General features: G+C 38.7%; 1 protein-coding gene across 8 annotated transcripts in view; it reads right to left on the bottom strand.

Annotated features, from left to right (window-relative positions):
* Positions 1–15,992: 15,992 nt before the first annotated feature.
* ABCC9 (ATP binding cassette subfamily C member 9) overlaps positions 15,993–20,123 on the bottom strand; it is a 126,853-nt gene continuing 122,722 nt past the window's right edge. For all 8 annotated transcript variants that reach the window (XM_037514240.2, XM_037514241.2, XM_037514239.2 and 5 more), the window contains one exon: positions 15,993–18,465. In XM_037514240.2, the coding sequence (XP_037370137.1) occupies positions 18,328–18,465 (138 nt within the window). In that variant the 3' untranslated portion in view covers positions 15,993–18,327. The remainder of the gene's footprint in view (positions 18,466–20,123) is intronic.

Here is a 20,123-nt window from a genome sequence, read left to right as displayed (position 1 = left end):
TTGTATCCCCAGAATTTCAAGGGCTTTTATCATGAATGGGTGTTGCACTTTGTCGAAAGCTTTCTCAGCATCTATTGATATTATCATATGGTTTTTATATTTCTTTTTGTTGATGTGTTGGATAACGTTGATTGATTTTCGGATGTTAAACCATCCTTGTGCCCCTGGAATGAATCCAACTTGGTCGTGGTGAATTATCTTATGGATACATTGTTGGATTCTGATAGCTAAAATTTTATTGAGGATTTTTGCATCAGTGTTCATTAGGGAGATTGGCCTGTAGTTTTCCTTTTTGTGTTGTCCTTGTTCGGTTTTGGTATTAGTGTAATGTTGGCTTCATAAAACGTGTTTGGTATTGTCCCTTCCTTCTCAATTTTTTGGAAGAGTTTGTGAAGGATAGGCACTAATTCGTCTCTGAATGTTTGGTAGAATTCATTTGTAAATCCATCAGGTCCTGGGCTTTTGTTTTTGGGGAGGTTTCTGATTACCATTTCAATTTCGCTAATTGTAATTGGTCTGTTTAGGTGTTCTATTTCTTCTTTATCTAGCTTTGGGTGATTGTAGAGTTGTAGGAATTTGTCATCTCCTCTAGATTGTTAAACTTGTTTCCATATAACTGTTCATATTAGTTACTGATTATTCTTTTGATTTCTGCTGTGTCCGTTGTGATTTCTCCTCTTTCATTGATGATCCTGTTTATTTGTGCTTTCTCCCTTTTTTCCTTTGTGAGCCTGGCTAGGGTTTGTCTATTTTATTGATTTTTTCAAAAAACCAGCTCTTGGTTTCATTGATCTTTTGGATTGTTTTTTTAGTTTCAATTTCATTTATTTCTGCTTTGGTTTTTATTATTTCTTTTCTTCTACTGGTTTTGGGGTTTTTTTGTTGTTCTTTTTCTAGATCTTTGAGCTTCGAGATGAGGTTGTTTCTTTGCGTTCTTTCTTGTTTCTTGATGTGAGCTTCTATTGCTATATATTTTCCTCTTATTACTGCTTTTGCTGCATCCCATACATTTAGGATATTAGTGTCCTCCTTGTCGTTCAATTCAAAAAATTTTTTAATTTCTTCTTTGATCTCCTCATTAGTCCAATGGTCTTCCAGTAGTGTGGTTTTTAATCTCCATGAGGTAGGAAAGTTCCTTGCCTTCTTTTTATGGTTTATTTCTAGTTTGATGCCTTCATGGTCAGAAAAGATGGTTGATATGATTTCAATCTTGGTGTATCTGTTGATGTTTGTCTTGTGCCCCAGTATGTGATCGATCCTGGAGAATGATCCGTGTGCGCTTGAGAAAAATGTGTACTCCGTTTTTTGGGGTTTAGTGTTCTATAGATGTCTGTTAAGCCTAATTGCTCTAGGTCCTTATTTAGAGCTTTGGTTTCTTTACTTATTTTTTGTCTTGTTGATCTATCCATTGTTGATAGTGGTGTGTTGAAGTCTCCCACTACGTATGTGTTTTCTCTGATGTCTGTTTTCAGAGAGGACAACAGTTGTCTGATATATTTTGGTGCTCCTTCGTTTGGTGAGTATATGTTAATGAGTGTTATTTCTTCTTGAAGTATTGTCCCCTTGATCATAATGTAGTGACCATTGGGGTCTCTTTTTATCTTTTTGAGTTTGAAATCTGTTTTATCTGATATAAGTATAGCTGTTCCTGCTTTCTTTTTTGGTCCATTTGCTTGTAGGATTGTTTTCCATCCTTTAACTTTGAGCCTATTTTTATCTTTTGTAGCTAAATGTGTTTCCTGGAGACAGCAAAAGGTTGGGTTTTGTTTCTTAATCCAGGCTGCCACTCTGTGTCTTTTTATTGAAGAGTTTAGTCCATTTACATTTAGAGTTAATATTGATATGTTAACATCTGTATTTGCCATTGTGTTTGTCTTTCCTTTGATTTTATTTATTTATTCTTTTAATAACTTTTTTTTTTTTTGGCCTTCTTTCATTGTTATTCGTCCCTCTGAGGTTCTGGCTTTAGGACTCCTTGTAGTATTTTTTGGAGTGGGGGTTTAGTTGCAATGAAATTCCGGAGTTTCTGTTTGTCTGGGAAGGTCCATATTCTTTCTTCAAAGAGGAAGGAGAGCTTTGCGGGATAGAGTATTCTTGGTTGGCATCTGTTTCCTTGGAGTCTGTTGGCTATGTCCCTCCACTCTCTCCTTGCCCGTAGTGTTTCTTCGGAGAAGTCTGATGTCAGCCTGATTGGTTTTCCTTTGAATGTTATCTGTTTCTTCCCTCTTGCCAGCTTCATTATTTTTTCCTTGTCCTGGATTCTTGGGAGCTTTACTATTATGTGTCTTGCTGTATTTTTCCTTTCGTCGTGGAAGTTTGGTGTTCTTCTTGCTTCTTGTATATCAATTTTCAGCTCCTTCTTCACATTTGGGAAGTTCTCTTCAATTATCTCTTTGAATATTTTCTCTGTTCCTACATCTCTCTCCTCTCCTTCTGGTATTCCTATAACTCTTATATTTCCTTTCCTCATGGAGTCAGATAGTTCCCGAAGTCTTTCTTCGTTCTTTTTCCTTCGTACTTCTCTTTCCTTTTCTGTTTTGGTTCTTTTTATTTCTGTGTCTTCAAGATTACTTATTCGTTCTTCCATTTCATCTATTCTGCTTTCATTGCTTTTCCCAGAATTCTTTAGTTCTTCCATTAATTCTTTGATCTCCTGCATTTCTTTTACTTCCCTCTTTAGGGACTCAATTTCTTTCTTCTGACCATTGTTTTCCCTCTCTAGGGACTCAATTGCATTCTTCTGATCATTGATTATTTTTCCCTTATCATTGTTTTCCTTTATGACTTCTGTCAGTTTTTTAATCACGGCAATTTTAAATTCTCTTTCTGGAAGGCTCAGAAATTCTTCCAAGTTATTGTCTTTGCAATCTGGGGGCTGGCTTTCTTTTTGTGGTGTGCTTTTTCTCTGGAGAGTTGCTAGGTTGCGTGTGGTTCTTCTCCTCCCTACTGTCTGTTTTCTAATTTGCCGTATGCGTTGGGACACTGTGTTGTTGGGACTGGCCGGCATCTTGGGTGGGCTTCTCTGTTCCCCTCTGGTTCTTCCAGGAGTCATCTGTCAGTTTCAAGCAGCCTTTAATGGAGAAAGGTCCCTGTTCTAAAATGCCGATGTGGGGACACACTCCCCTGTGCGCCTGGTCTGCCCCGGCGGTGGGTTCCTGCTCCCCTCTGGGCTTGGACTGCAGGCCAGAGGGGGTCTGGCGTGGGCGAACTTCCCCTGCTCACCTCTGGCTCCTGAGGAAGCCTTCTGCAGGTAGTCTTTACTGAAGAAATGTCCCTGTTCTAAAATGGTGATGTGGGACACACTCCCTGCGCGTCCGGTGTCAGGCACACTCTTCTGCGTGCCTGGTCTGCCCCGGCTGTGGGTGCTCGCTCTCCCTGTGGGCTCAGACTACTTGTTCGGAAGGAGCCAGGTGTGGGCTAACTCCCCAGCTGGCCACTAGCTCCTTCAGGAGCCTGTGCTGGGGTCAAGTCGCTAGGTGGCGCCAGAGATCTCTCCTAGAGCCCTTGGGGAGCTGATTTTCCACCCCGTGGGGCAGGGAGCAGAGCGGGGATGGTAGGGTACACCTCAACGGCTTTGGGGTGCTGTGTCTGCCTTGTGCCCCACCGTCGTGGGAAACCCACGCCCCTAATTTCGTGCCCCGGGTCTCAGTTCCAAAGCCCTCAGTTCCAGGACGCGGGCTGTAGCCCAGATCAGTGGCGCGGGAATGGCGCCTTTTGAATCCCGCTCCCCTGCCTGGGCGCCTTGTTCCTGCTCACTCAGGGAGGGCCTCCGCCGTCTCCCCGCAAGCCTAGGTCGCAGGCGCGGGGACCTGGGCAGCTGCGATCCGGTCTGGATCCGCGCCACTTTCCGCGCAAGCTTACCGGGCGGCCGGGGCTGTGTGCTGGTGCTGGTCTCCTCCTGGGGGGCGGGGCTCTCTTTAATGGCGCCTGGAGCTCACCTCCGCGGCGGATCCTGCAGGGTTCGCCTCAGCTCCCGTTCACGGGGTGTGGTGGCTGCAATAGTTCCTTTCCACTCACAGTCCCGCTTGCTGTGTCCGTTTTTCTTGTTGGCCGTTTTGGTTTGTTGTTTCCCTCCTCTCTGCCGGTCGGAGAGTGCCGACTTTGTGGGCGGGGAGGGGAGCAGGGTTCTGCGCTTCCCTCCCTTCTCGTCCTCTTTTATGGCAACTTTCTTCTTCGGGCAGTTTGCTGGAGTCGTCCGTTTATCTTCCCTGTCCAGTTCTCACTGGGACCTGCCACTTTTCCTCCCTATTAACTTTTTTTAATGGGAGATCTTACTCGCAGCGTCTCCTCGCCCTGCACTTTTTTTTTTTAAGATGGTGGCAGTTTTTTAAAATTTTTTTTTTTAAAGATTTATTTATTTATTTATTCATTCATTCATTTATTTATTTATTTATACAAGCACTGGGTACAGTCAGAAGCACGGGAGGTGAGAGAATACACCATAGCCAGAGCGGGGAGCAGAGCAGGCAGAAGGACCGAAGTACACTGCTGAGGGGAGCAGCGGGCGGCAGGAGAGGTCTGTGCACCATGTGGGACCCTGCTCCAGTGGCTGGGGAGCAGCCGGGGATCCAACTGGCGCTGCAGAGGCTGCGGGCAGCTTCGCAATCCAGCGCTCAACTGCTGCTCGACCGGGGAGGCGAGGCCCTGGCAATTTTGCACTTAATGGAAACATATTTGTATCCTTCAAAGGATACATAATAACTGGTCAATAAATAGTTATTGCTTGACCTCTAGTTATTCCTCTTTTGATCATCTTCTCATATTATGTTCCAAGTAGTGAACATTTAAATTTAGCTCTGAGAAATTTATGAATAGAATCAATCTTTCAAGCACCAAAGGTGTATTTTATTGGTCTGCTTATTTAAATATTATTTTGCTGTAACTAAAAGTTACATGTGTTTTCTTAACTCTTCTGTATTTTTCTTAATAGTTTCAGGAGTAAGGGCTAACATTTTTTTACTGCTCCTAGAAGACACCAGTAACAAATTTAGAACAGAGCTAGCTTTTTAAATCTTATGATTTTCTTGACTAATCAGGAATCCTGTTAGAAGCTGCTTATGTTGGAGAAATGTATACAATGGGGAAGCAATCCAAGACTGTGTTCACTTGGAAGTAAACATCCATTAGGATTCTATAAGCATTTTATTTTCAGGTAAAGAAATTTCTACAGTTTTCATGTTCCTAAGAAATTACGCTAGGTGGGTGTCTTCAAACAAGTGGGGAAAGTATTAGGTTGATGTTTTTCCCAGATTGTTTACTGAATACCAATCACTGAAGTCCTAGGAAGTATTCTTGTGATAAAGTGTAAAGTCTGGGTGCTTGATAACCTTGCCTTTGACTGTGCTTGTGAATTTTGAACTCTTAGATTTTTCTGAGCCATATTGGACTTAAGAATTTGGAGAGACTTCAAAATGACCTTGGAAACAATTCATGTTAGCAGCTCAAATAATGATTGGTTGGTTTGCTTGGTCTGCTGCTTTATTAGTGTCCTCATATAAACCACTTTGGAATGTATTGCTTTGGAATCAGCTTAATAAAACTGTTACATAAACTTGTAATCAAAACAACATGTTATAAACTCACTTTTTTGGAGTTATCATGGAATGAGAATGACAATATAACCCTTATCTGTTCCAATGAGTAAAGAGAGCATTTCTTTTTTGAGATATGTATTCCGTTTCTGTGCAAAAGAGACTCTCCTTTAAATTAGGTTGTTCCATTTCTTTAATGAGAGCCATCGGAATCATTCATGAAAGGTCCTTCATCTAGCTACCTGTTCGACAACTCAGTTTTATGCCAAGTCACAGGTGCAGATCAGCAAGTCAAGAAATCGGCATTGGTAACAGTCACAGCCTTTCATGTGCATTGAGGTGACAAGACAGTCCCTGTCCCGAGGCCTCTTTGGGAAGCAAGCTGTTGGCAAACAGACAAGTACTGCATTATGTAATTATCAATGGCATTTAAGATTTATAAAGAAAATAAAGCAGGATAAAGATAAAAAGTAACTGGGACTAGAAATGGGGCAACTTTGCCTAGGGTTCAAGAAAAAACAGTTTAGGAAAGATTTGAATTAAAAAAAAAGGTGCTCAACTGAAGAAAGGGTGCCCCATTCAGGTCAAGAGCAAGTATCCAGGCTTTGAGGTAAGTAGCTTGCTGGGTTTGAAGAACAAGAGCAAGATCATTATTCTGGATAGAAAAGAGGAAAAGTAGGAGATGAGATGGGGCAAGTGCATCACTGCTCTATCACTCGTCTACCCAGAGAATAAAGGGAATTCACTGAGAGTCTGAATATTTGAAGCTATGGAAAATAGTAACCTCATCCAATATGTTAGGCTGTCTCCTTCATTAAGTAAAACGATTTAATGAAGCTAGTAAGTAGAAATCAACAACAAACCCAAAACATTGGATCCCAAATCCTATGCTTTCTCATTGGACATGATCTCAAAGGGTGGATTTATTTCATGGTCCAGAGACAAGGGAAACACATGTTTTATGTTGCTCTGGGTCTTTATTGAGCAAGGATAGAATAAGATATAAAATCTTTGCGCCCTCAATTAAAATATCTTTAATGTGAAGGTATAAAAACTTTGAATAAAACGAAACATCCAGAGAGTCTCTTGCCCACTTGGGTATAAGAACCTCATAGAATTGTTTTGAGGACAAAATGACATGACCCATACAAATTTGCTTGGTATAGTGAGTGGCCTGTGATAAGTACTTAATAAATGCCCGTTCTTAATAATTTATTAAGGCTGGTTTGGTAATGGTCAATAGTAACCATCTCAGAGTTGGATGTGGGGCTGGCAAGAGAGAAGGTATAGATTATAATTATATAACTATAGATAATTATAGATAGTTTAACTATTATGTAATTAGTTTTACTAAACTCACACTAAGAAAACTATCATTTGATAGGCTTGAATATTATTTTGAGACTTTACCAGCTTTCAGCATGCTAATACTTCTCCTGGCATCACCTCAACTTTTGAATTTAGTTGAGACACTGGGGACTAAAAGGGAGGCAGCCAAGATACTGAGGAAAAAAATAAAAAGCTAGGACCCAGGAAATCAACTGCTATAATAGTATCTCCAGGAGAAAAGTGGTTCCTTCTCTCAAGCAGGGAGTGCTGTGGTGATTGTTTTCTAGCTGTAGGATACAAAATGCTTGTATTGATAAAGGAAGATGAGGAATAGCGGCTGTCACTGCTCAGTTTTCCAGGCCTTGAAATCATGCCTTGATGTTCTTCTGCCAAAGAAAGGCATTTCCAACTGAGCCTGGGATTGCTCCTGCTACAGAAACCCCTGCCCAGCTTTTCTGAAGCACTTAGGAAAAAGGCAGTTCCCAACGATGTCCTGATCCATTGCTAAGCTTTCACGTCACTATGTTTTGAAAAACCAGTGACTCATGTAGTGCTTGGAAAGAGAAAGCAGACATTTTCCAGAACTCTGGGTAGGATGGCTCCCGGTTGCCACCTTTCAGCCTATAATCCCTTTCAGCTGCAGAAGGGATTATAGAAGTTGAAAGTTTTAAAGTGATAGTTGTACACCCCAATGACTATGTGCCAGGATTGTTTCTACTGTTAAATGATCTGAACTTTCCTGTAGGTACAAATGATCTGTGCCAGAAAAGCTTTCACCAGGTCATTTTTCTAAACAGGTTCAAATTAGAATTAAATATTTGATAGTTGTTGCTGATTTAAAATGTCAAATTACTTCATTTGTTCTTAGAATAAACTGGGTAATGAGCTCTCTTTATACCTGCAGAAATGGATTTGAATCTTTTTTTTTTTTTTAATTTTGAGGGATTGTAGAGGAAGCATGAAATAGACTGTTGTCTTTGTAGAAATTCAGAGTTTTAGGGTCAGATAGATGTGGGATGGATTTCTATGTCTGCCATGTACTTGATTCCTGGCATTGCAATATGCTTTCTCTGAGCTTCAGATTCCTCTTCTGTAAAACAGAGATGCTAGCACCTACCTCTTAAAGCTGTATAACTAAATATGCTAAATGAGGTGAATATGTGAAGGATTTAGCCTAGGGCCAGCCTACTTAAAACACAGTATTTTCTAAAATAATTGTAACTTTGACAGCTTCCTTAATAGTATTTGATTTTTAATTTTTTTCTTAACCTGCACTTGTTGGTATTTTTGGATCAGTAGTAAATAATAGTAGTGATAACAAGCATATTTTTCTCACTGATGTTGAGAAAATGTTTCCAGTATATGCAATTTATATAGTTATAGTTGTCATTTTTAAGTAATGGTTACATTTTTTTTTGTTGTTCAGCAGACTTTATTAGACAATCCCTACACTGTATAATATAGAACTCTGTGTTTCAGGGAAGAATTGGGATGTAGGATGGAGGCATGGGGGTGAAAGAATTCACCAGAGACAGATGGGAGAACAGAAAAGGTGGATTTATTGAAATACACTGCTAAAAGAAGCAGCAGGCAAGTCAGGAGAGGTCTGCTTCATGAGTAGTACTGTTTATATTTTTTAAAAAATCAGTGATGGACAATGAATTACACAAAATATTTTTCATGCATATATCAAAGTAGCTTTTTTTCTTTCTGCATCAGTTAATGTGGTGAATTGCAAGACTAGATGTAAAATATGTCAAATTATTTTTGCATTTCTGAGGTAAATACCACTTAGTCATAAGGGGTTATTACTTTAATATAATGCAAAACTGGTTTTTGAATCTTTAGGATTTTTGCATAAATATGTATAAGTGAGATTGGTCTGCATTATACTCTTCCTGTGTTATCTCTGTCTGATTTTGGATATGTAAATAGTCTTTATAAAAAGAACTGACGTACATTCTTTTGATACAGATTGGAATAGTATAAATGGAGTAAGAATCAACTACTCTTTGAAAGTACACCATTTTGAAATCATCTGAGTCTGAAATTTTTAGCACTGGTTCTGGACTCTTAGCATCCAGCTCATTCTTTTTCTCTCCTAGGGGATTTCTGTCCCAGACTGTGTCATTCTATCCTCCGTATGCTGTAGCTATAGTTCACATTTTTTCTGTTTGTTGTGTGTTGTGTTTTGGGTACATTCTAGGTCTGTTGCAATAGGAAGATTTCTCTCATCCAAGTTTAATTGCTGTTTGATCCACTAATTGAATTTTTTATTTTAGTAATTAAAATTCTCTTTGGTTTAAATTCATTTGCTCTTTTCTCCACCCTTTTAAAACCTTTGCATACAGTTATAGAGCTACCACATTGGTCACAGGTATAAAACAGACTTATCCTCCTAGATGTGTGATCCCCGCCCCTTTCTAAGCTCTGGTCGTGCCCAGGGCTAACCGTTCTATGACTTACTTCTTCCTTTGATTGTCTTGTTAAGATTTACCCATCAACACCTGCCTTCTTTTACTCTATACAGTCTCTCTGGGATGTAGCTATGTCATTGTTTATATTGTAATATTTCATCGTATGAATAAGTCAACCTTTATTTGATAGGCTTTGGGTTGTTCTGGGTCTTTGATATTATGAATAAAGCTATGTTGAATGTTTCTGTACAGATTTTTTTGTAAATATAGGCACCCTCTTAGATACATGTCCAGGAGTAGAATTGTTGAGTCCTGGTATTGGCACATGTTCAGCCTTTGTGGAGACCACCAGTTTTTCATATTTGTTGTATCATTTACATTTCTGTCAGCAGTGTGTGAGCTTTCCAATGTAACCCACACTTGGTATTATCCATCTGTGTAATTTTAGTCAGCTAGTGGATTTACTTTTTGTTTCTTATTTGCATTATTAATGAAGAGTGATGTTCAGCACATGCTCACATACTTATTGGCAAACACGTATTTTAAAATATCTTACAGATCATTATACTCTAGTTCTTGTGCTAATATTAGTATGTTGTGTCTCTCAAGTTCCATCATGGTGGCTCATTTTCTCATGTGGTTTTAATTTTGAAAGATAGTTAATGACATTGTTTTTCCCTCTCATCAGGCAGTCTGTACCCCAACAGGCTAACTTTGCACTTGTCCTTTTCAGAACCCCAGGATATCCATAATCTAGAACCATCTCTACTATCTCTGCTTAAATTATAATCTAACCATTGTAAAGTTAGAATCACCAAAGTTTCTTGAGAGGAAAAACTTTGTGAGTTAAAAACAAAGTATATAATATTGTCTTAAGATATATGTAGTGGGCTTGTAATACAAATATTTAATATCAGGATATTCCTTTTGAATAATAAAATTCTTTCACCACCATTTAATTTGCGATTTACCAAAACTCAATGAGGCCACCAAAGTGGCTTTTAATCACATCTTTTTGTTTTCTTTTCTGCCTATGAGAAAAAATGGAAATTCAGGTTTTAAGTGATAAAATCCCAGAACAGGCCATTGCATTATGTGATGCAACCAAGATTAATCTCAGGTCTTATGATTCCTGGTCCAGCTCCTTTTTTTTTTTTTTTAAGCACATTCTACTAGATGCACAGTTATTCTTTATATGTATCACGTATCATATAAACCATTTATCCCCAGGAGAAATCAGTCCACTCATTTATCATTAGCTTGGTGCAACACATGAGCAGAGTATGGACCTTAAGATCTGGTTGCCTGGGTTTGCATCTTAGATCCATCAGATCTGGGGCAAGATAGCCTTTCTGAACCTCATTATATCATGGGAATAGAAATGGTTACTTCAGCGTTTTGGTCAAGATTTAAATCGGATGATACTTTTAAGGCTCATATTGTATCTGTTCAATACATGGTAGCTTTTAATTATCTTTTATCAACATTTTAATGAGATGGCTTATGCAGTGCACATTCTATTGACTTCTGAGCTGATTCACATTACTTCTCTGAACTTATCTCCAGGGATTTTGTTTCTCTCATGTTCTTTGATATAAGATGGTATTAGACATTACAGATATTATATGATATTTAAATCCTAAATCATCATGTCATCTGTTTTATTGGCATATGTAGCTAAACTTTATTAAAATATTAGTTAAGCCAAGAATTTCTCAAGAAATTCTAGGTCTGCTAATTTTTTCCCTGTGTTTTTGGCCAAAAGCCTGGATGCCTTATGTTTCCAATATATTATGCTGCATATAGTATATGCTGTAAGTTGGTCAAGTGGAAACAAAAAGAAGCTCCTATTGTCAGGTGAAATCTAGTCATCCTCAAATTGCCATCTTCTTTTTCCTGCTTGCCAAGGACACAGAAAATGCAGTTGTGGGCCAAGTGCCAGTTCACTTAAAAGCGTCTGAGGGTGAAGTCACTGGTGCCTTCCTCTAAAGAATGCGTGCAGTTGTCAGATGTACTGGGACTCCTAAAATGGGTGGGACAGTGCAATACTAGGTGGGTGTTACTGCTTGTTTTGAATGGCTGGTTGTGAGAAAGTGTCTCACAGGCAGTGTGTTATGCTGTCATTCCCACAGGGAAATAAACTTGGGCTTCAAAAGTCAATATTCAGAGGTGATTACATATGGTAAGAGATTTTGTTTTGTTTTCTCATTTGAAAAGAGAATGACATCCTCGTTTGGACTTCCCCTCTCTCTGGAGCAAAGGTAGGGTGTGGGGACATGTGAAGAGTGTCCAAGGGGGTTTGAGAGCCAGCTGGCTTCCCTGCTCATGTGACTGAACAGCTCTCCTCCTTCCTGAGACATGGTGGTGCCACGTGGTGTGGTTTTTTTCTTCTTATAAAAATAAGCATTAGCCAGTCCAATCTCATCATTTTTTTCTGGAACTACTGGTTGCGATTCACTGTGTTCTTGCTGTCGTGCCCCTTTCCAGGTTGTTGGGTTCTTTTCAGCATGAGACAAGACTTCCAATTGAGATATACTGTCTGGCCGCAGCTGTGTGGGTCAGAGGTCGATTCTTGACCCAACACTAAGTAATCCAAAGTTATGCTGTGACATTTAAGAGAAAAAAGTGAGCTGGGCAAAATAGATTCCCTGCCTGCTACTTTAATTAGACAGTCTGAGAGGGGTGATGGTAAGCTGTGCGCTCAGGCACTAGGGATTCTGTCTGTGCATGGTTTATAAAGGCTGCTTGCAAGCTGAGAAGAATATGATGAAGGGAGGGGAGGCACAGAAGGCAGAAGGAAGCTGAGGAACTTGAGACAGAGAAACCTGAGCCTAGCGTTCACTTTTCCTGAGACCTGATCATCACGCTTTTTCTTGATTCCAATGTAGAAGGAGCTTTCTGTACCACCATCACTCCCCTCTCCTCCCCTCCCCTTCCTGGGTGATTCAGGTGCCGTCTCTGGAGTCAGGCAGACTTTAACTAGATACATTTAGATCCTTAGTCTTCCTCCCTAGAAATTAAGTAAAATGGTTATCTCAGCATATTTTATATAGTACTTATAAAATAAATTTTTATTTACCATTGATTTATAATATTGTATATGTTTAGGATGTAGGGCTTCATACCTTGACAAATGTGTACACCATGCCACACCCACCCCACAGTTCTAGTACCTCCCACCATTATCAAGTTGACCCCTTCTATCCGTTTCTGTCAACCCCCTTTCCCTCCACCTCAGGTAACCAGCATATTTTTCTCAGTCTAAGATTACTTTTGTTGTGCTTTTAGTTCATTTGCCAAGTTGTCAATAGTCCATGTCTGACTGAAATTATTCCACGAGTGAAACAGTCTGCATGAGTGTAATATTTGGGCAGTACATAAAGTATGTCTTTCTCATTCTGACTTATTTCACTTAGCAGAGTTGCTTCAAGTTCCATCCATGTTGTTGAGAAAGGCATGATTTCATCTTTATTAGGCTGTCAGACACATTTTTGCTTTAAAAAATAGGAAAAATATGTCGTGACTTTTCTGACAACGCAATAAATATCTGAGAAGTGCTACATTGCTTCTGTTTATACCCTAACTTCCTTATCCATTCATCTGTCAATGGGCTTTTAGGTTATTTCCACATCTTGGCTATTGTGGATAGTGCTGTAATTAACAGGGGAGCAGCTATTTTTTTCAAGTTGGTCTTATTATACTCTCTGGATAAGTACCTAAGTGTGGGCTTGCTGGGTCATGTGCTGCATCTATTTTCAGTAGTCTCCATACCATTTTCCACCGAGGCTGCTCCTATTCACATTCCCTCACCAGCATTTGTTCCCAGTCTCTTTGTTGTAGGCTGTTCTCACAGGCATGAGGTGACACCCTTGTGCTTTGGATATGCATCTCCCTAATAAGTGATATTGAACATTTTTTTCCATGTACAAGTTGGCCACCTGTATGTTTTCTTTGGAAAAATTTTTATCAGATATCCTGCCCATTTTCTTATTAGGTTGTTTCTTTTTTTGTCATTGAGTTGTAGGAGTTATTTCTATGTTCTGGATATTAACCCCTTGTCAAATGTGCGAATGCATTCTCTCAATTGGCTGGCTGCTCTTTCAATTTTGGAGTGTTTTCTTTCACTGTGCAGAAGTTTTTAGTTTGATGTGGTCCCATTGGTTTGTTTTTGCTGTTTTTTCTGTTAGAGGAAAGTCCCTGAACACACATCTTTGAGGTTGATGTCCAGAGGTGTATCATCTATGTTTTCTAGTACTTATTTTTGACACATTTTAAAGCGTGGTTCTTTCCTGACAAATGGTCTCCTTGAACCACACTTTGTTATTCTAGGGTGAACACAGAGAGATCTTCAACTTTCCAATCAAGATAAAATACCCAAGTCTTATTTTCACGCTGCATAGTGCAGTAGGGAGATACCACCTTTTATGAATGCCCAGTCCAAACACTTCATGACAATCTAAATCATGCCTTTGTTCAACTAAAGAACCTGTTCACTGTCTTGCAATTATTTTAAAAGTCAGGTTCAAAGAGTCATTTGAAGTGTCTGTCTCTATGTATACATTTTATCATCTATCTAGAAGTGAAATTCTTCCTAAGGTTAATTTCGGCCTAGAAGTTATACTTCCAGATTATATGATGATTGTAAAAATCTTATTCTTTACCATCTATGCTAAGCACCTGCATGTGCCTTGTTTCTGCATTGTATTACTATGAGATGTAAGGATTTGCAGCAAGAGGAACATGAACCTCTATGTGCCTGTGTGTTTGTGGCGGGGCCACACATCATGTCCAGAGGGTCTGGAGGACAGTTTGTAACCTGTCCTCTACTCACTCCATCAGAAAACAGATGGGGGTTAGTTTATATCCACAGTCAAAGGCCTGGTGGACATTTTGAGGGTCTGAAAGAGATAATGACTTCTTAAAAATTGCTCTCAACTGGTGTTGGAACAAAAAGCAAATACCTCGATGTGGAAAATCTGGCCTATATCCACTTGGCTCTGTTAATATTAAAGGTCAGTAGTCTTTCATTTAATAACTGATTGCGTGTGTTAGTGACACATTCTGTAGCCTCAGGAGAAACATGAGAATAAAGAAGGATTAAGCACTGCAGTGTTGTACATGAACAAGGTACTAATTTATGCAGTGGGGAGATGATGAAAATAGTGGTCTATAATTGTAGCATTTTGTCACTTGTATGTAGTATGTAAATGGAGATGATCTGTGATGGTTGGTGGCACTGAGGTTACAGAACATCTTAGAGACAATTAACTTCTTTGCCAGGTATGGCTACCTCGTTCTTAGCAATTTAGAAACACATCAGTGATGACAGACTGCCCATAGAAAAAGATCATTTAAATAGAATGAATATAACCACTTAACTTACAGCTGATTTCTTTTCCTCCCATTATTGTGAAAGAACCAGTAGTGAAACCTGCCCAAACTGGTCACATTTATGGATGATAAAGTTTGGAAATAAGAATTTAAAATCAGCACAATAATGTACAAATGATTCAGCAGTTATTTCAGATGTGGAGCAGGGGAGACAGCTTGACATCTGTGAAAAAGTTTTCTCTTTAGGTCTCATATAGCTGATTAAAACCAAAAAGAAAATGGCAGAGTCCTTGTTTCAGTCTTCTCAGCTAGAGTTTAATTCATTTAACTTGTTTCTATGTGGGAACAAAGCAGTTCATTGATTGACCCCAAGAGGTTCTTCTAGCAATCCAGGTAAGGTGAAGTCAGCAAAGGGAGGAAGTAGGTATGCCTCCTGGCTCCTGGCTCTATGTTACACATAACAAGGAGAAACTAGGACAATGAGAGGGGTGGGGGTGCTGTAGATGGGCGATTCTTGAAGTTGGCCAGTTATAATTTCATTTGGATGCACTTTCTAGAAACTCAGAAACAAGTCTTTGCATTATAGTTTCAGCCAGGTGAATCTTACTAACGTTTGACTAAGCCTGTTATAAATGATGTGCAGTGACTAAAGAAAAAAATGAACAGAAGTGACAGGCTATATATCCTTTTGGCTACTGCTTTTTTTTTTGATTTATTTATGCATACAAGAACTGGGGTGTAAGCCAGAGGTATGGGGGTGGGGGGGCGGTGAGAGGACTCACCAGAGACAGAGTGGGGAGCAGAACAGGCAGATGTACTGAAATCCACTGCTTAGGGGAGCAGTGGACTAGACAAGAGAGGTCTGCTGCACCATGTAGCTTAGTTCCCTGGCCAAGGATCAAACTCCTGCCACAGTGGCTGGTGAGAGTTTGATAGAGCTAGGTCTTTAACCCCTGTGCTACCGGGGAGGCCCCTGGCTACAGCTTCTAATGCTAAGAGACTAAGGTTGGAAAGTTGCATTTAACATTGATTAATGGGTCAATAAGGGAATTGTCAGTACTATACATCACGAACAACAAAGTGCAGTACAGAATAAGCAATAAGATATATTGGAAGACAACCATATGAACTGATCAATAAACCTTGGAGGAAAAGTCCAAACATCTTGCTACTTAATTAGAGCTGTAATAAAATTTATTGACACAGCTGTTCCACTTAATGGAAACTCCCCTGAAGCCTATATATTAAACTAATGATGTGCATGACGGTGACAAATGTGAAGCAGAATTGTTAAGGCAGGATCAGTTATTGTCTTGGCAACTGTTGTGGATTTACAACTATTGATCAGTCTTGGTTGATACCCAATGGTAATATAAATGAAGGAATAATCACCCTCTTTTATTGAGCAAATAAAGAGTAATTTATTATACAATACCAAGCCAATATAGTTTCACAGTAAAATAAACACAGCACAGAAAGTAAAGAGAATATATCATAGCTGTAGGCACATGGCTAGTGGTAAAACTAATCAATGGGTAAATAACCTACCTATTAATCACCACCTCCTGTGGGCCAGATGCTTGTATTAAGTGCCAAGATCACAGCAACAAGTAAGACAAGATCCCAGATCCCACTTACTTAGTATGCTCTTCTGGTATCTGATACAGGGCTGAGCTGATGTAAATAGGTGGTGAGTGGTCGTGTAAAAGTAGAGGGGGACAGGCCTTTCAGAGGAATGTCTTTTTCAGTGATAACTTGTTTTAACATCAAGCCTTATTGCTTTTAACAAATTAAATGATTAAAATTGGTAAAATTAATTTGGCTAGTTAAATGTAAAATGTAAACTTTGATTTTGTTGAGCTGGTCTTTTGTAGTGATGTACCTCCTTAGTATATATTTCAGGATGAATCATTTCTATATTTAATAGATAATACAGGTAACTGAACAACTAGAACAATATCCTGGACTTGAATAAGTCAATTAATTATGATTAAAAAGTGGTTACAAGTTATGAGGGAACCAGCAACCACTTGAGTGTAAGAAGGGTAGATATGATTCTCAGTGTAACTAGTTATGCTTCTGCATAACTATACAGCAATGCAACTTACAGATACTGTGAGTGCTTATTTCTATGGGTAAATCCACATTTCTCTGAGAATTAGGTAACTGGGTAACAAGCATCATGCAAATTCCTCTCTACAGTCCTATGAAACAGGTGCATGCCAGCAATATGAGTAGGAGACATATTGGTAATACATCAAATCTAATAGTTACTGCTTCCTGAAAGCTAAATAGAACAAAATCAGTAAGCAGTTTTCTCTCAATGACATTTTCAATATATACAAAGGACAGTTCAAGCTAAACAACAGGATATTTTTGTCCATCCTTTTGGAGCTTATTTTATTCTACATATATCCCAGATCAACAATTATTGATTTTCCAAAAGTGAATATAAAATTCAATAGGCTGAACACATCTATGTGGAGGGAGTGTACATTCTTTTTCCATAAATCAAAGTTCTTCACATGCATGTGAAGAAGAAAGCTTCTCATATGAAAGCTTTTGACTACTAGTATGAAACTAGAAGGGGCTTTTCAATGGAACACAGCACTCACATTTTGCCAATTGTGATAAACTCTTAATATACACCTTAAAATTGGAGCAGGAGAAAAGCCTATAAAAATTAGAATAACTTTTGGATATACTTTACATGCACAGTAAATTAGAGCAGTAACATTCTACATACACATGACATCACTGAGCATACATGTTAAAAGTATTCTTTCATCTAGAAATACACATACATACAAGTAGTTACTGCTATACACGGTGTGTGTGTGTATTCTGCAAAATAAGGCCACTTGCCTATGCTCCTGAAATTTGAATAACAGCACTTTAGGGCTCAGGATCATTATCAAATCTAAAGATGAATTAAATTTTGGAGAGCTTTAGCTGGTCTGTCATGCAGAGTTGAAACTAATTACTGTTTGAACTTGGATCCTTGAGTATAATTTCTCAAATATCTGAACTTTTCATAATCTTTCTAATTAACATCATGGCTTTATAGAACTATATAGTTGGTAACTTCTTGTTGACAGGAAACAATTTAGAAGGAAAAAGACTACTAAGGAAATATCATATTACTAAGGCTAATGAGTACAGAAGACATTTTCATACAGTAAATAATAAGTTTGAAGTGTTCAGTTTCCTAACTGTTTAGAAGAACTGTTTGTTTTCTTCCAATATAATCTGGAGACATCAACAAAAAGGAAAATATATTCTTACAAATGAGAGTATAATATTGAATTGTCATTGTAGCTTCTATGCCTGAAATATTTATCAAACCTGAAATTATGAGAAAACTTAGCTAGGATTTGATACTTCAAGTAGCGTACATGTAGCGTACATATTTTAATACAGTCTGATATTCTTAAAGGTAAAATGGCTTAATCATTAACAAAAAGTCCATAATAAACACAGTAAGCAGTAATTATCTTGGAAAAAAAACCAGGAAGATATGCTAACTTGCACATACATAGGAGATACAATATCTGCTAGTAATGTGACATTGGTACTGACTACAAGGTCTACAACATAACCAACAAGATTTGCAAAAGTGTAAAAGTTTAAGGTACCACATTATGAAGGTCAGGCTGATGATCCATTATGTAGATTACGAATGCATTATTTTAATGCACTTGTCATTGTGAGACATCCCTTTACATGTCTGCACGAACAAAAGAAGCAAATACTCCATCTTCTTGAGCCAAGAGGCTTTCGGGAGTATCATATTCTAGAATATTCCCTCGCTTCATCACAATAACCAGGTCTGCCGTCAGAATGGTGTGAACCCGATGCTGAGAGTGGAAACAATACATGTGGTTAGTACATATTTCAGGCCATGAGCCAAAGCAATGGAACATGCACATTCCACAGTCCCACTTTTCCTTTCATATTTAAAGTATTTTTACTTACACACTTTCAAATACTGATTAGTATGCGTTGATCTTGTCCATGGTCTGCATTAAATTGAGTGTAACTAATTTAGTAGTTTCATCATTTTACATGAAAGTTAAGTGGACTAATCAATGTTTGCAACTAATTGAATTATATGAGAAGCCATCATGAACCAGGGAGTTACAGTTTGGTCTAGACTAAGACGTAGTCTTCTGTAGAGTCCACACACTTCTGTGGGCTAACCCATTTTAAAGAATCCCACAGAGAGGATTTTGATTCTGGGAAGACAATAAGGAAGTCCATTCTGGCATGCAGTATTAAAGAATTATCCAGCACTTTGGACGTGCCCTCTTTTAGTCTTTAGAGATCAAGATTACTTGTTCATTTTTCAATGTGGCACCCTTTGGAGAAAAGCTTTGGTATTAGTGCTCCACAAACATACTTGTTAATCATAGAACATCCTTTAAATGTGGGTGTTACCTCTCTCAATGGTGGACCTTAGAGATTTGTAGAGAAAAAGCAAAATCAGGAGGTCAATAATATTAAATAACAGAACTAGTATTAAAATAGGGTTCATTGACCTCAAAGTGTGAGATGTTTCCACCCTGAAGTATTTCTAACTCAGAATTGTTCATGCACATTATTAGTGCTATGGTTAAGATCACAGGCTCTGAAATTAGATGAGGCTGGTATTTCTATTCACCACCTGTTAGTTGTGCAATCTTGACCAACAAACTTAGCTTTCATATGCCTCAAGTTTCACACCTGTAAAATGATGGTAATAATACCATCTGCCTTGGAGAACAGTGGTGAGGATCAAAGAGATAATCCATGTAAAAAACTCAGCACCTTGTCTGACACAAGAATAAATACATAAATAAGGAAGTGAAATTTGCTTTAATATAGTTCAATCTAATATACCCAAAATGTTGCTTTATCAATAGGTAGCCAATCTAAAAATCATAGTCATGTGGCACTTAAGATGGGGATATAGGTTCTGAGAAATGCCTTGTTAGGTAATTTTTGTGGTTGTGCAGAGTCCTAAAGTGTAATTACACAATTCTAGTTGTTATTGCCTACTGTGACCACCTTTATATATGAGACTTGTCTTGATGGAAACATATTTAAGTAACACATGACTGTGTGTATTAGCTCTTTTATGGTCCTCTGCAACTCTTAAGTCTTTGAATTCCAGAGTGTATCTCACATTTACAACCCCTCTTAATTTGGGCGATCTGCATTTCAAGTGCACAGTAGTATCATTTGGCTTGGAGGTACTATCTTGGATGTGGACCGTGCAGGTCAGGACACCAGCTGAAGGGAGAACCAGGGTGGAAACGCCATCTGTTCAGTTGATACAGTTTTCCCACTTGGCTTCTCCTAACAACCCAAAGTCCAACCTAAAGGACTCCCCAGGGGCAAAGGTCTGTCTTGGTCCCTGGACCCTACAAAAAGCAAGAGGTCAGACATGGGACTCACATCCAGAGTGGGAAAAGGACATGTATATGGAGTGTGAGTAAGATGCTGGCTTAGAACATGCACTACTATTGCCAACCTC

Source organism: Talpa occidentalis, unplaced genomic scaffold (genome assembly GCF_014898055.3).
Source record: "Talpa occidentalis isolate TD23 unplaced genomic scaffold, MPIMG_talOcc4v2.1 talOcc4.16, whole genome shotgun sequence".
NCBI classification, from domain to species: Eukaryota; Metazoa; Chordata; class Mammalia; order Eulipotyphla; family Talpidae; genus Talpa; species Talpa occidentalis.
This window is presented reverse-complemented; position numbering and strand designations above follow the sequence as displayed.